Source organism: Dermochelys coriacea, chromosome 6 (genome assembly GCF_009764565.3).
Source record: "Dermochelys coriacea isolate rDerCor1 chromosome 6, rDerCor1.pri.v4, whole genome shotgun sequence".
Taxonomy (NCBI): Eukaryota; Metazoa; Chordata; order Testudines; family Dermochelyidae; genus Dermochelys; species Dermochelys coriacea.
Window position 1 is genome coordinate 42,065,339 of NC_050073.1, and position 13,911 is coordinate 42,079,249.

The 13,911-nt window shown below is 39.2% G+C and overlaps 1 protein-coding gene across 11 annotated transcripts in view; it reads right to left on the minus strand.

Annotated features, from left to right (window-relative positions):
* Positions 1 to 13,911, minus strand: part of NELL1 (neural EGFL like 1) — a 411,949-nt gene that overhangs the window by 17,535 nt on the left and 380,503 nt on the right. For all 11 annotated transcript variants that reach the window (XM_038406763.2, XM_038406768.2, XM_038406766.2 and 8 more), the window contains one exon: positions 3,416 to 3,609. In XM_038406763.2, coding sequence (XP_038262691.1) covers positions 3,416 to 3,609 — 194 coding nt within the window. The remainder of the gene's footprint in view (positions 1 to 3,415; positions 3,610 to 13,911) is intronic.

The window sequence follows — 13,911 nt, forward strand, 5'->3', positions numbered from 1 at the left end:
ACAGGTGCAGAGAAAGGCTGCTAGAATGATCTGAGGAATGGAAAAATCTACCCTATGAGAGGACACTCAAAGAGCTTGGCTTGTTTAGCCTAACCAAAGAAGGCTGAGGGAAGATATAATGGCTCTCGTTAAATACATCAGAGGGATAAATACCAGGGAGGAGAGGAGTTAATTCAGTTAAGTACCAATGTGGACCCAAGAACAAATGGATATAAACTGGTCATCAAGAAGGTTAGGCTACGTCTACACTAGCACTTGTCAGCAAAATTTATGTCACTCAGGAGTGTGAATATTCCAGCATGTTCAGTGCTATGTCTGTGGGAGAAGCTCTTCTGCTGCCATAGCTACTGCTTCTCATTGGAGGTTATTTAATTATGCCAACAGGAGAGCTCTCTCCCATCGCCATAGAGAAACTACATGAGACACCTTACAGTGGCACAGTCTAAGGTTTCTAACCATCAGAAGAGTGAAGTTCTGGAAGAGCCTTCCATGGGAAGCAGTGTGGGGCAAAAAACCTAACTGGCTGTGAGACTAAGCTTGATAAGTTTATGGAGGGTATGGTATGATGAGACTGCCTATAATGGCATGCAGCTGATCTGCGACTGCTAGCAGCATATATCTCCAAAGACTGGTGATGGGACACTAGGTGGGGAGGGCTCTGAGTTACTACTGTGAATTCTTTCCCAGGTTTCTGGATGATGGGTCTTGCCCACATGCTGAGGATATAACTGATCACCATATTTGGGATCGCAAAGGAATTTCTCCCTGGTCAGACTGTCAGACATCCTAGGGGTTTTTTTTTGCCTTCCTCTGCAGCATGGGGCACGGGTCACTTGCAGGTTTCAACTAGTGTAAATGGTGAATTCTCTATGCTTTCAAGTCTTTAAATCATGATTTGAGAACTTAAGTAACTCTGCCAGAGGTTAGGGGTCTATTGGGTGGGTGAGGTTCTGTGGCCCACAATGTGCAGGTGGTCAGATTAGATGATCATGATGGTACCTTCTGACCTTTAATTCTGAGTCAGGGATAGAATCCAGATCTCCCTGTAATCTAACTACTACACTGCACTCTCTAAAGGGGATGCACTTTCACTCAGAGTTCCATCCCGCCCCTTCTTTGTCCTCCTCACGTGCAAAAATTGGATATTCCTTTCTCTTTAAAGGGAAAGTAGAAGTATATACATATGAAGAAACAATTGAAATACATAATTCCAGCCAGGCTGCTTTAGTCACAGGATGCTAGAACAATAACAAACCCAGATTAAAAAACACAAGTCTCTGCCAGTCCTGTATAGTAATTCTCATAAGACTTTAGGCATGCACTTGGAGAAGGCAATCTACTTCAGGCTACTTTGTTAATGATTGCATTCAACTCATTAAGTTTTATGAATTTTAATGTTTTTATAAATTTTGTCCTCATGCATGGGAACAAATATGGTTGCAAGGGATTATCCACCATATTATGTTTGATTAAGTGCTACCGTAATCCCTTGTCTTTCATTTAAAAAAAAAAACAAAAAAAACTGTACCCCCTCAGGCCCAGGTTAAGCAGAAATGGCTTCTGAGTCTGATATAATTATTAATGTTGGATAGTACCTTACTCCATGAATAGCCCCACTGAGGTCAAGTCAATGGGACTACTTGTGGAATAAGGTATTAGAAGGTGGTTCACTGAGTCAATGACATAATTCTCATAGCCTTTACCAGGAACAGCATGTCTTTTCCTGAATTAAGAATTTTATGTTAGCTTTCATACAAACCAGCCTTGCAAAAGTATCATGAAAATGTACCAGGCCAGGGACAAAATTTACTCACTTGACCTTTTTAAAAATTATTTAATGATTTTTGGTATTGTAGTCATATATACAAAACAATAATTTGCTTGCTCTGGGAAAAACAAGTGAGTAGCATTTTTCAAAGCTCAGATAGACACAAGTAAAAAAAATAATATAGTTGGCCCTATCCTGTCCCTCATTCTGCTCCCCCAGATTGTAAATGTGGATGACCCCCAAGAGCAAGACATGCAGAGAGATTCCACACTACCTAAGTGCCGTGGCAGCTTATCTTTGTGACAGGAGTCAATGCGTAAAGTCATGGCTAGTGGGTCTGAGATTTTGCAGATCCACTGACCAATTCTTGGTGTACTGGGAGCAAAGTGGCTGCTATTGCAACCTACGGGCTTGAAGAGCCTTTGAAGTGGTGCTCTGTGCACTAGCAGGGAAGGACCAAGGAGCCCCCCTTAAGCTGGCTTTGAGCAAGAGTCTAGGATTTGGCCCTGATAATAAAGCAAACCCCTGAATAAATGAAAGTGCAAATATTAAAGAAGAAAGAAATGAGAGAGAGAGAGAGGAAGATATAAAGAAACGAAATAAAATAAGGAGGAAGGATGGCTACATATTATGCCACTATTATTTTAAAATATCTACTCGCTGGTCACATCACATATTTTCAAATACTAATAAGAGGCACTCAGCATAAGAAATAGTTACAACGAGAACATGACAAATAAGGCATAAATTACAAGACTAACTAAGATGAGAATACTAATCGTTAAAACTCTACAAAGGCAGACCAGATGTCTTCACATATATTAAGCTGTTCTTTCCATTGACAGGAAATCCTTTCATAGAACCAGCCATTCTCTACGATTAGAATACAAGCTCACTATATATTCAACAGTGTTTCAGATTTCCACTCCTGAAGGGAGGGATTTGTAGGGTGCCTGGCACTGGTAGAAGTAATAATACAGTACGGTGTTAATCTGACCATGTTTTCATTCTAGCCTAAAACAAATAGCAGTGAATTCTAAGAGTTGTATTGATTCTGATGGCCTGATCCACCACTGTGCTATTCTAGTTTTATGGGAGTTAAAAGCCTCCTTATAACTTCCAACAAACAGACCTTAACTGGCACACAGACCCTCACCAGCTGGAGCAATATTCCATTTCTACCCCCCTTTCCAACATATTTCCAGCGGGCCATATTCTCATCTCACCTATACCTATGCAAGGGCTCTGTCCCCTCCTACTGTAGCCAATAGGCTTTTGACCATTGACTTCAATGGAGTGGGATTGGGACCTTCATTTATACAGGTATAACTAAGAGTTCTGAATGTCTTTCTAAAACCAGATTTACTTTTGTGTAACTCCACTGGCTTCAGTGGAGTTACTGCTGGCTTAGACCAATGTAAGTGAAGAGAATCAGGCCCAATATCTTTTAACCAAAGTTTCCTAGAGGTCTGGTTAACTCAAAACAGGATTGCTACTGAATCAGTCTAAACCTTAATTCTGAAGTGGATTTACTTCTGTTATGACTAGCTTCCACAAAAGTATATAAGAATTAAAGCTCAACTTCTTCACAGAGAGAAAACATTAGAAAATATAAGAAAACACATATGCAGGCCTTGTGGAACTCACCTTACAGGAACAAACAGAGCATCTATCTTCCTTCAGCGTCCACACCTGACCATTCCGCTTCAAGCCACCTTCGTGTGGACAGTCACCAGTGCAAGATGGTCCTGAGGGACACAGACAATCAAAACCTCCCGCCAAGTTCACACAAACTGAATCGTTCCAACAGGTGTGGGTCCTTAAGGCACATTCATCGATATCTGCAAAACACAGCCAGTTTATAGTGCTAAACTTTGTTTCAAGTGACAAATTGTACCATGGAATTTGTTATTAAATAGATACTGCTTGTCTGTCTTTGTGGTGCAAGGGTATGAAACACAAAATTTAGGATTATTAAATCCTCTTCCGTATGCTTAATTGTAAAAGCTGACATTCCTACTGGGGCTAAATAGCAATGACAAACTTGATCTGCCAGCCAAGGTGTAAAGTGATCTCCCAGTGAACAGGAGCAAGTGGACAATTAGACAGGTTTCAGACTGGTAGTGTTCGTCTGTATCAGCAAAAAGAATGAGGAGTACTTGTGGCACCTTAGAAACTAACACATTTATTAGGGCATAAGCTTTCATGGGCTATCGGATGCATGCAGTGGAAAATACAGTAGGAAGTTATACACACAGAACATGAAAAAATGTGTGGGTTTTAGCCCATGAAAGCCTATGCCCTAATAAATCTGTTAGTCTCTAAGGTGCCACAAGTACTCCTCATTCTTTTTGGACAATTAGAGTGACTCTGCAATTAGGCCACATTCTGTTCTGAGTTTTAGACTGAATTAAAGACACACTTCTTCATAAACTCCAAGCATGATCTAAGCTTTCCCCTACTAAAGGCAAACAATCACACCCTTTGCCCACAGAGAGGAGGAGGAAGGGATAAAGGGAAAGAAATCAGAGGTACTTTATATAGAAAAGAAATACTAGAGCTCCCAAGCTATACAAAGCCACACATTAAAAGCACGTTTGAGCAAGGCAACAGGGAATTTAGCATAAACAAAATCTATTTTTCATAGATGACTTTAAACTACCATCCCACTTAATGCTGGAGGAGAAGTGAAACATTGTATCCAATTGAAATTGCTGGGGACAAGCTGACAGACAGAACGTAATTATTCCAGGTTGGAATGTGCCCAGGAGATCTCTTGGAGACAAGGCTATGAGATCTTTTGAGTTAAGTGCAATCTGGAAAATAGGCAGGTTTCTCCAGCAGATCTTTTGAGCAGTATTTAAGAAGATATGGACAGAATTTCCAGCTACAATGCAGTTGAATAGATTTGCCCTGTTTTCATACTGTATATAATTGCCAAAAGCCTAACCATACTGGAGCAAAAAGTTTTGGATTTGGATGAGGTGAAGCACTTTATACACATATTAAATACATTTTGTGTGTGTGTGTACACATACACACATGTAAATATGAAAATATGAATGGGAATAGATGATCAAATCTTACACAGTGCTTTTTTTATCCTGAAAAATTCTAAAGCTCTTTTGCATAAAACTTTACATACCACACCGCAGAATTGCTACACTTACCATTTGATTTGAAGCAGCTACTTCTGGGCTGAAACATGGCAACTGTTTAATTTCATGCAGCACCATTACACAAGAGTTTAGGAAGTGAATGATATAATATGCATTTGAAACTGCTGAGGGAATTTATATAAGGAACTTTACCTAATCTAGAATTTGGCCGGGATAATAGGGCTAATGACGATAATTCTGTGGCAAGTACCACAGCATCTTTAATGACCTCCACAAGTAGTCAGGACCTTGGTTTACATTTTATCCAAACACAAAGGGTACAGAGCTAGTTCTAACTCAGAAGTTAGACTGTTAGTTACTCAATTTCTAACAGTACTTCCTACATCACCTTGGGTTTTCTTTTGAGTAAAACCTTCTTAGAGAGGAAGGCTGATCCAGTGGTTAGGAAACTAGCCTAGGATTTGGCAGACTGGGTTCAATTCCCTGCTCTGCCACAGACTTCCTTTGTGACCTTGGGCAAGTCAGTTAGACCCTCTGGTCCCCATCTCTAAGTAGTACTTTCCTACCTCATAGGAGTGTTGTGAAGATAAAAAAGAGGATGAGGTGCTCAGATACAAAAGTAACCATATAAAGAACCATAGATAGATAGGAGGTCTCCCATGCAAACACTGCTAATCTTGAGATATTGGGCCAGCTAACACACTGGGGTGGTACAGTTGTAGGGTATCTAGCCAGTACAGGGACTGTGCACTTTGCTCAACAACATAAACATAAATATATCCCAAAGGGCAATATGATCTCATTGGACCAAATCCTGAAGCCCTTTCTCAGTTTTTACTCAGTCCTTACCCAGACAAAACGCAAACTGATACAAATGGGAGTTCTACTAGGATAAGGACTGAGTAAAAATTGGGCAGGGGGAAACCTTTAAGATTTCCACCAATAAGAATAAAAAAGATCTTACATAAATTTCCCTCAGGGCAGATTGTTGTTACAGCCACAGTACAAAACCCTCACACTCTGGCTATTATACTTGTGCTTTTCAATTTTCAAGTTGGCAGAACCTTGGCTCTGATCCCAAAAACACCAGTGGTATAGGCCAGCAGCAAATTGCTACTCCTCCATCCCCACCACCCCCAGAGCAAAGGTGAAACAGAGAGAGAGAGTCATGCCTCAGAGGGGTGTCTCTAAGGCTATGTCTACACTGGCAATTGAACAGTGCTCTGTCAGCTGCAGTGCTGTCCTGCTGACAACGCAAACCCCGCTCGTTGTGGGTGGAAGTTTTTTGTCAGCAGGAGAGCTGACAAACAGCAGCTACACAGCATGATTTTTAGCGGCACAGCTGTAGCGACATAGCCATGTCGCTAAAAGCTGTGTATTGTAGACATAGCCTAAGGCATAATGTCTCCTGGGTGATGCAACTTACACACCAATCCTTGCTTAGCAGTATTCCTAATGGCACAATTCAGCCTTTAGACTTCCCTGCCACTGATGTATTTTGCTGCCTCACCTCTGACAAAGCAACTAGATATAATTTGAGGTTATTTTTGGAGTATCTCTGTGTACCCACCCTTACCCCTCCCAGTGTTCTCCCCATCCTTCATATAATAAAGGACACCACCTGGAAAGGCTACTACAGATGATAGAAAAGGGGCTTTGTGAATGAAAAACAAATCTTGTGTCCCATTACTTCTCAGGTGACAGAGTACCAGGAAAAGAAAAAGATAAAAGGACAAGAGAAAAAAAAACCCCAATAGTGACATAAATTGGGCTATGAATAAGCTGATACTGAATCAGTGATTTCAACTGAAGACAATAACCAATTAGCTACAATGGGTCTAAGAGCATTCTTGAAAAAACCTCTTTTCTACTTGTCTCATCAGTGCTTGACCTTGTATTTTGTCTTGAAAACAAATGTAACATACTCTTTGCCTTTGGTGATTTCACATTTAATAGATGCAAGCATTGTCAATATTTTCTTCCCCACAATGTTAAAACCTCTCTGAATAGTGCATATATATATATACTGCTGCATACTCTCTCTCTCTCTCTCTCTCTCTCTCTCTCTATGTATAGTGTGCAGATTAGAAGAGTAGCTTTTACTGTTCAAAACTAAAGTATTTCACAGATGAATATAGAGCCATATTGCCTACAGAGTTCCATGTAATTGCTTTACTTATGACACAAAAATCTAATTCTGCTTCCGTGCAATGTAACAGATTTATGGAAAGCCAGATGTTAGCAATTATGGAAACTGACATTATTCATATTCTCAGTACTACAGACCTGTTTGCACTGAACAAAGCCAACTTAATCCATTATATATATCCAAAAGGGTAGCGGTACCCTGTTTACATATTGCAACTGTTGTTCTCTGCTGAGTGCACATAAAGAGGATGCCCTACTGAGAGATGCCCAAACTAGCAAGGAGGCCATTCATGATAAACGAACCAATCAAGCAAAAGCCAAGCAACATATTTTCTATGGAAATTTCTGATCACTACTCAGTCCATTTTTCTTTCTTAATGCAAATGATGGTTCCCTATTATTTTATTGCATTTATTATTTAAATGTTTTAGTCATTAATCAAATATAAAAGGCTTAGAAGTTGCATCCATTCAATAGCTGAACTTTTAATAGAACTATTTTTCTCAGAACATCCCTGTGGCAGTTTTCTCTTGTTGCTGACTGTGTTTCTGAGCATCTGAATAAACCATCCACATTGCCAATAACTTCAGAAAAAAATTTTAAGCTTAATTTGATATTCTCGTTTTTGCACCACTGGACATTAAATTGTGTGGGTTTTGTAAACAGATTAATGGCCTGATTCCAATCTCAGTTATCTCAATACAGCTATCCCATTAAAAATGAGAGCAAATGGAATTACGCAGGTATAAATGAGTAATTGAATACATACTAAAAGAATATAGAGAATCAATTTTAAAATATGGAATAATCTATATATCTAAATATCTAAAATAATCTATATTTTCCACTAAATGATCTTGGCCACAAGAGTGGCTTTTCTGGGATAGCCACAGGAAAGTGGACTGAATTCTCTATTCTAACAAATTGGCTCTGCCTTGGTTATTGCAGCAAGTTAAAGTCATTTTATGATGTCCAAGTGATATTTAGCTCAAATAATTTGTTGAGTGATAATGCTGTAGAAAAGTTAACCCAATTTACAGACCTAAATATTACAATATACAACTTCAGGTATGTGAATTTGAAATCAAGTGATAAAAAACGATATCACAAGTCTCATACACCATCTCCATCATTATCACAAAAATCCTGGCTTGACTCAAACTGAGAATATCTGATAAATGCCAACATATCACCACCCACTTGGTGAAACCAACTGCTATTTTTTCTGTTATCAGCCATAAAGGTTCTGGGAAGGGGATAAGTTAGAGTTGAGAACTCTGTTAATTATGCATGAGGCATCGCTGTGCAGAAGCTGCTCTTTCCCAGCCGTAGCAGCTCTATGTGGTGGTACCGAAGTAAAAACTTGTTTGTTAATAACACTAGGCAGCTATGATTGAAGAGGCAGGTACTATATACAAAGCAGCAAGCCTGCTTAGCCCCTTTCTGATTAGAACAACACTAGCAGTTACCTTCACTTCTTGGGACTAATTCATTGAGGGTCCCTGAAGGAAGTGAGATTAATTTAACTCCCATCTTTCTCCTCTGGATGTGTCTAATTCATTTATAGAAAACATGTGAGGCCTGATTTGACATGATTAAGCAGTATCTCACACAGATTTCAATGGGAGAATGTGTGGAGTAAATTACTACTCAATATGAGAAAGGGTGGCACAATCACTGCTCCCCTCAACAAATGCACATAACTTCATTGAATGCCATTTGAGGTAGCATGGGAATAGATTCTTCAGTGGCTTGCTTGCTTGCAATCTTTGTATTAGATTGTACCACAAGGACACAGCCTATGCTAAGGGGTGGCAAGAATACTGCAGAGAACTCATGACCGCCAGAAATGTCACCACCTTCTACTCCAAGTGCAAGCCTCTTTGACCTTGCCTTTTCTAACTTAAACACATAGGAGCATTACTTTTAAAATAAATAAACTCCAACCAAAATAAAACAGTCCACTGTACACATAATTCTCCCTATGGGAAAAGGACGAGAGAGATGTCCACGTGTGACAGATGTTAGTCACAGAGTTTCATGAATGTTTCTGAGGATACAATAGTGAGGAGGGCATATTAAGAACATATATAGAATAGATTAGGGAAGGATTCATTCCTCAAAAAATGCAATTTCTGCCAGCTTCCCTCTTCCTTTAATGCAGATGTAATTTGCCTCAGGTATTACAAAAGTTCCCATGGCCATTGTATTGTGGAAGGATGTGAACACCTAGAAGATAATTAGGTAATAAGTAACAGTCAGCATGGATTTGTCAAGCACAAATCATGTCAAATCAACCTAATAGCTTTCTTTGACAAGGTAACAAGCCTTGTGGATTGGGGAAAGCAGTGGTATATCTTCACTTTAAGATAGCTTTTGATACTGTCTTCTATGACCTTCTCATAAACAAATTAGGGAAATACAACCTAGATGAAGTTACAAAAGATGGGTGCATAACTGGTTGAAAAAGCATTCACAGAGAGTAAAAAGAAAAGGAGTACTTGTGGCACCTTAGAGACTAAAATTTATTAGAGCATAAGCTTTCGTGAGCTACAGAGAGCTCCCAGAGAGTAGTTTTCAGTGGCTCACAGTCAAGATGGAAGAGTGTATGAAGTGAGGTCCCACAGGGATCAGTTCTAGGTCTGGTTCTGTTCAATATCTTCATCATTTAGATAATGGCATAGAGAATACAGTTATAAAGTTTGTGGATGTTACCAAGCTGGGAGGGGTTTCAAGTGCTTTAGAGGATAGAATTAAAATTCAAAAAGATCTGGACAAACTAGAGAAATGATCTGAAGTAAATAGGATGAAATTCAACAAGGACAAATGCAAAGTACTCTATTTAGGAAGGAACAATCAATTGCACTCCTACAAAATGGGAAATGACTGCCTATGAAGGAGTACTACAGAAAGGGATCTGGGGGTCATAGTAGATCACAAGCTAAATGACAGTCAACAATGTAACACTGTTGCAATAAAAGCAAACATCATTCTGGGCTATATTAGCAGGAGTGTTGTAAGCAAGACACGAGAAGTAATTCTTCTGCTCTAATCCATGCTGATTGGGCCTCAGCTGTAGTGTTATTTTCAGTTCTGGGTGTCACATTTGAGGAAAGATGTGGACAAATTGGAGAAAATCCAGGGAAGAGCAACAAAAATGATTAAAGGTCTAGAAAACATGCATCTATGAGGGAAGACTGAAAAAACTGGGTTTGTTTAGTCTGGAAAAGAGAAGACTGAGAGGGACATGATAACAGTTTTCAAGCACATAAAAGGTTGTTACAAGAAGGAGGGAGAAAAATGATTCTCCTTAACCTCTGAGGATAGGACAAGAAGCACTGGGCTTAAACTGCAGCAAGGGTGGTTTAGGTTGGACATTCGGAAAATCTTCCTCTCAGGGTAGTTAAGCAAGGGAATAAATCACCTTCTGTGGTTGTAGAATCTCCATCATTGGATATTTTTAAGAGCACATTAGACAAGCACTTGTCAGGGATGGTCTAGATCAGTACTTCTAAGCTATCTGATGTGGGGGACTGGCAATTTTTTTCCTAATGGGCATGCAGACTGGCAGCTGATGGCTCGCGGACGGACACTGGTCTGCGGACCACCACTTTGAGTAGCACTGGTCTAGATAATACTTAGTCCAGCCATTAGTGCAGGGGACTGGACTAGATGACCTCTCAAGGTCCCTTCCAGACCTACGATTCTATGAATATACACACCAACACAAGTTCATTAGCTTGTTTTCATTGAAATACTAAATTGATCCCTTGCCACCAAACTTAAATTTTCAGTTTTTGTATAGCATCTTGCAATGTGTGTATGTGAGTAGCACAATATAGTACTCTGATATCATGATAAACTGTCACAGAAAAAAAACCCCTGCTAGAATGCTAATTTCAAATTCTATAGTCCATTAAGCCATTAAAATATAATCTGATGTGACAAATGTATGCTGGGCTTCCAACAAATGTATGTACAAGTTAAAGCTGATCACTGTTATGACAAAATTATTTTTCACAAGAAATTTGTTACTTTAGCACTTTATTTGCTATTCTTTTAAGTCAAAACTAATGGCAGATGCTTGTGGTTTAAAAGGGAATCATAAAACAGCTCCATTTTTACTCAGAAAAACTTCTTTCACTTCTATCCAAAAAGGCCTAACAGCCTATTAAAAAGAACAGTGTCAAGTATGTTAGGTTCAAAATGTAGGTTTTGCTTTAAAAATTCCTTATACAAATCCAGACATGACTAAAAGTGCTTACTTAAAAATCAATGGTTTCAGAGTAGCAGCCGTGTTAGTCTGTATTCGCAAAAAGAAAAGGAGTACTTGTGGCACCTTAGAGACTAACAAATTTATTAGAGCATAAGCTTTCGTGAGCTACAGCTCACTTCATCGGATGCATTTGGTGGAAAAAACAGAGGAGAGATTTATATACACACACACAGAGAACATGAAACAATGGGTTTATCATACACACTGTAAGGAGAGTGATCACTTAAGATAAGCCATCACCAACAGCAGGGGGGGGAAGGAGGAAAACGTTTCATGGTGACAAGCAGGTAGGCTAATTCCAGCAGTTAACAAGAATATCAGAGGAACAGTGGGGGGTGGGGTGGGAGGGAGAAATACCATGGGGAAATAGTTTTACTTTGTGTAATGACTCATCCATTCCCAGTCTCTATTCAAGCCTAAGTTAATTGTATCCAGTTTGCAAATTAATTCCAATTCAGCAGTCTCTCGTTGGAGTCTGTTTTTGAAGCTTTTTTGTTGAAGTATAGCCACTCTTAGGTCTGTGATCGAGTGACCAGAGAGATTGAAGTGTTCTCCAACTGGTTTTTGAATGTTATAATTATCACCTGCGCATCTACCAATGTGATATATGCCATCATGTGCCAGCAATGCCCCTCTGCCATGTACATTGGCCAAACTGGACAGTCTCTACGTAAAAGAATGAATGGACACAAATCAGACGTCAAGAATTATAACATTCAAAAACCAGTTGGAGAACACTTCAATCTCTCTGGTCACTCGATCACAGACCTAAGAGTGGCTATACTTCAACAAAAAAGCTTCAAAAACAGACTCCAACGAGAGACTGCTGAATTGGAATTAATTTGCAAACTGGATACAATTAACTTAGGCTTGAATAGAGACTGGGAATGGATGAGTCATTACACAAAGTAAAACTATTTCCCCATGGTATTTCTCCCTCCCACCCCACCCCCCACTGTTCCTCTGATATTCTTGTTAACTGCTGGAATTAGCCTACCTGCTTGTCACCATGAAACGTTTTCCTCCTTCCCCCCCCTGCTGTTGGTGATGGCTTATCTTAAGTGATCACTCTCCTTACAGTGTGTATGATAAACCCATTGTTTCATGTTCTCTGTGTGTGTGTATATAAATCTCTCCTCTGTTTTTTCCACCAAATGCATCCGATGAAGTGAGCTGTAGCTCACGAAAGCTTATGCTCTAATAAATTTGTTAGTCTCTAAGGTGCCACAAGTACTCCTTTTCTTTTTTTAAAAATCAATCTAAGGGCAGGGATTTTTTTAGTGCACGAGAACCAACCAGAAAAAGTAATGGTGAACAGAAAGTATGCATGACATCCATAAAGGAAACAAACAGAATAACTGTTTGAAAAGTACAGCAGATTTGTAAAATTCTTTCAGTCTTTCAATCAAAGGTCTTACTGCACAAGAAGTGCAGAACTATGCCCATGTTCAATGGGTACATGTCACATCAGGATGGGATTCAGATATAAAATTTCTAGACATCAGTAATGACTGCTTCATGGAACAACTAGTCCTGGAACTCACAATAGGAGAAGCAATATTGATTTAGTCCTAAATGGAGCAAAGATCTGCTCCAATATTCACCAAGAGATTAATAAAGCTGAACTGGTTGGGAATAGTGACCGTAATTAAATTTAACATCCTTGTAGGGGGGGGAAATGCAAAAGAAAGTCACCAGAGTAGTAGTTAATTTCAAAAGGGAAACTACACAATAAATGTGGAAGCTAGTTAAAAGGAACAGTCATGAGAAGTGCCTACATACTGCATCAGAATGATTTTAAAACACCATAATAAAGGCTCAAACTAACTGTATTCCCCAAATAAAAACAAAACAATAAGAAGAGCAAAAAAATGCCACGATGGCTAAACCACCACATAAAAGAGGCCGTTAGTGGCAAAAGGCATCCTTTAAAAATTTGAAGACAAATCCTAGTGAGTAAAATAGAAAGGAGCATAAACTGTCAAGAAAAGTATAATTAGTCCAAAAAAGAATTTGAACAGCAACTAGCAAAAGACACAAAAACTAACAGCAGGAAATAGTTAAGTACATGAGAAGCAGGAAGCCTGTAAATCAATCAGTGAGACCATTAGATGATAAAAGCACTATAGGAGCACTCAAGGAAGACAAGGCCATTGGGGAGAAGCTAAATCAATTCTTTGCATCAGTCTTCACTGCAGGGAATGTAAGGGAGGATCCCACACCTGATACAATTATTTTTTAGGTGGCAATTCTGAGGAACTGTCCCAGACTGACGTGTTGATAGAGGTGATTTTGGAACATACTGATAAATTAAACAGTAATAAGATAGTAGTACCAGACGATACCAACACAAGAATTCTGGAGGAACTCAGATATGAAATTGTAGCACTACTAACTGTGGTATGTAACTTACTGCTTAAATCAGCCCCTGTATCAGATGACTAAAGATAGCTAACGTAATGCAGATTTTTTTAAAAAAAGATTACAAAGGTGTTCCTGACAATTACAGGCAGGTAAGCCTAACTTCAGTACCAGACAAATCGGTTGATCCTATAGTTTCAAGAACAGAATTATCACACAGAGAGATGAACAAGATATTC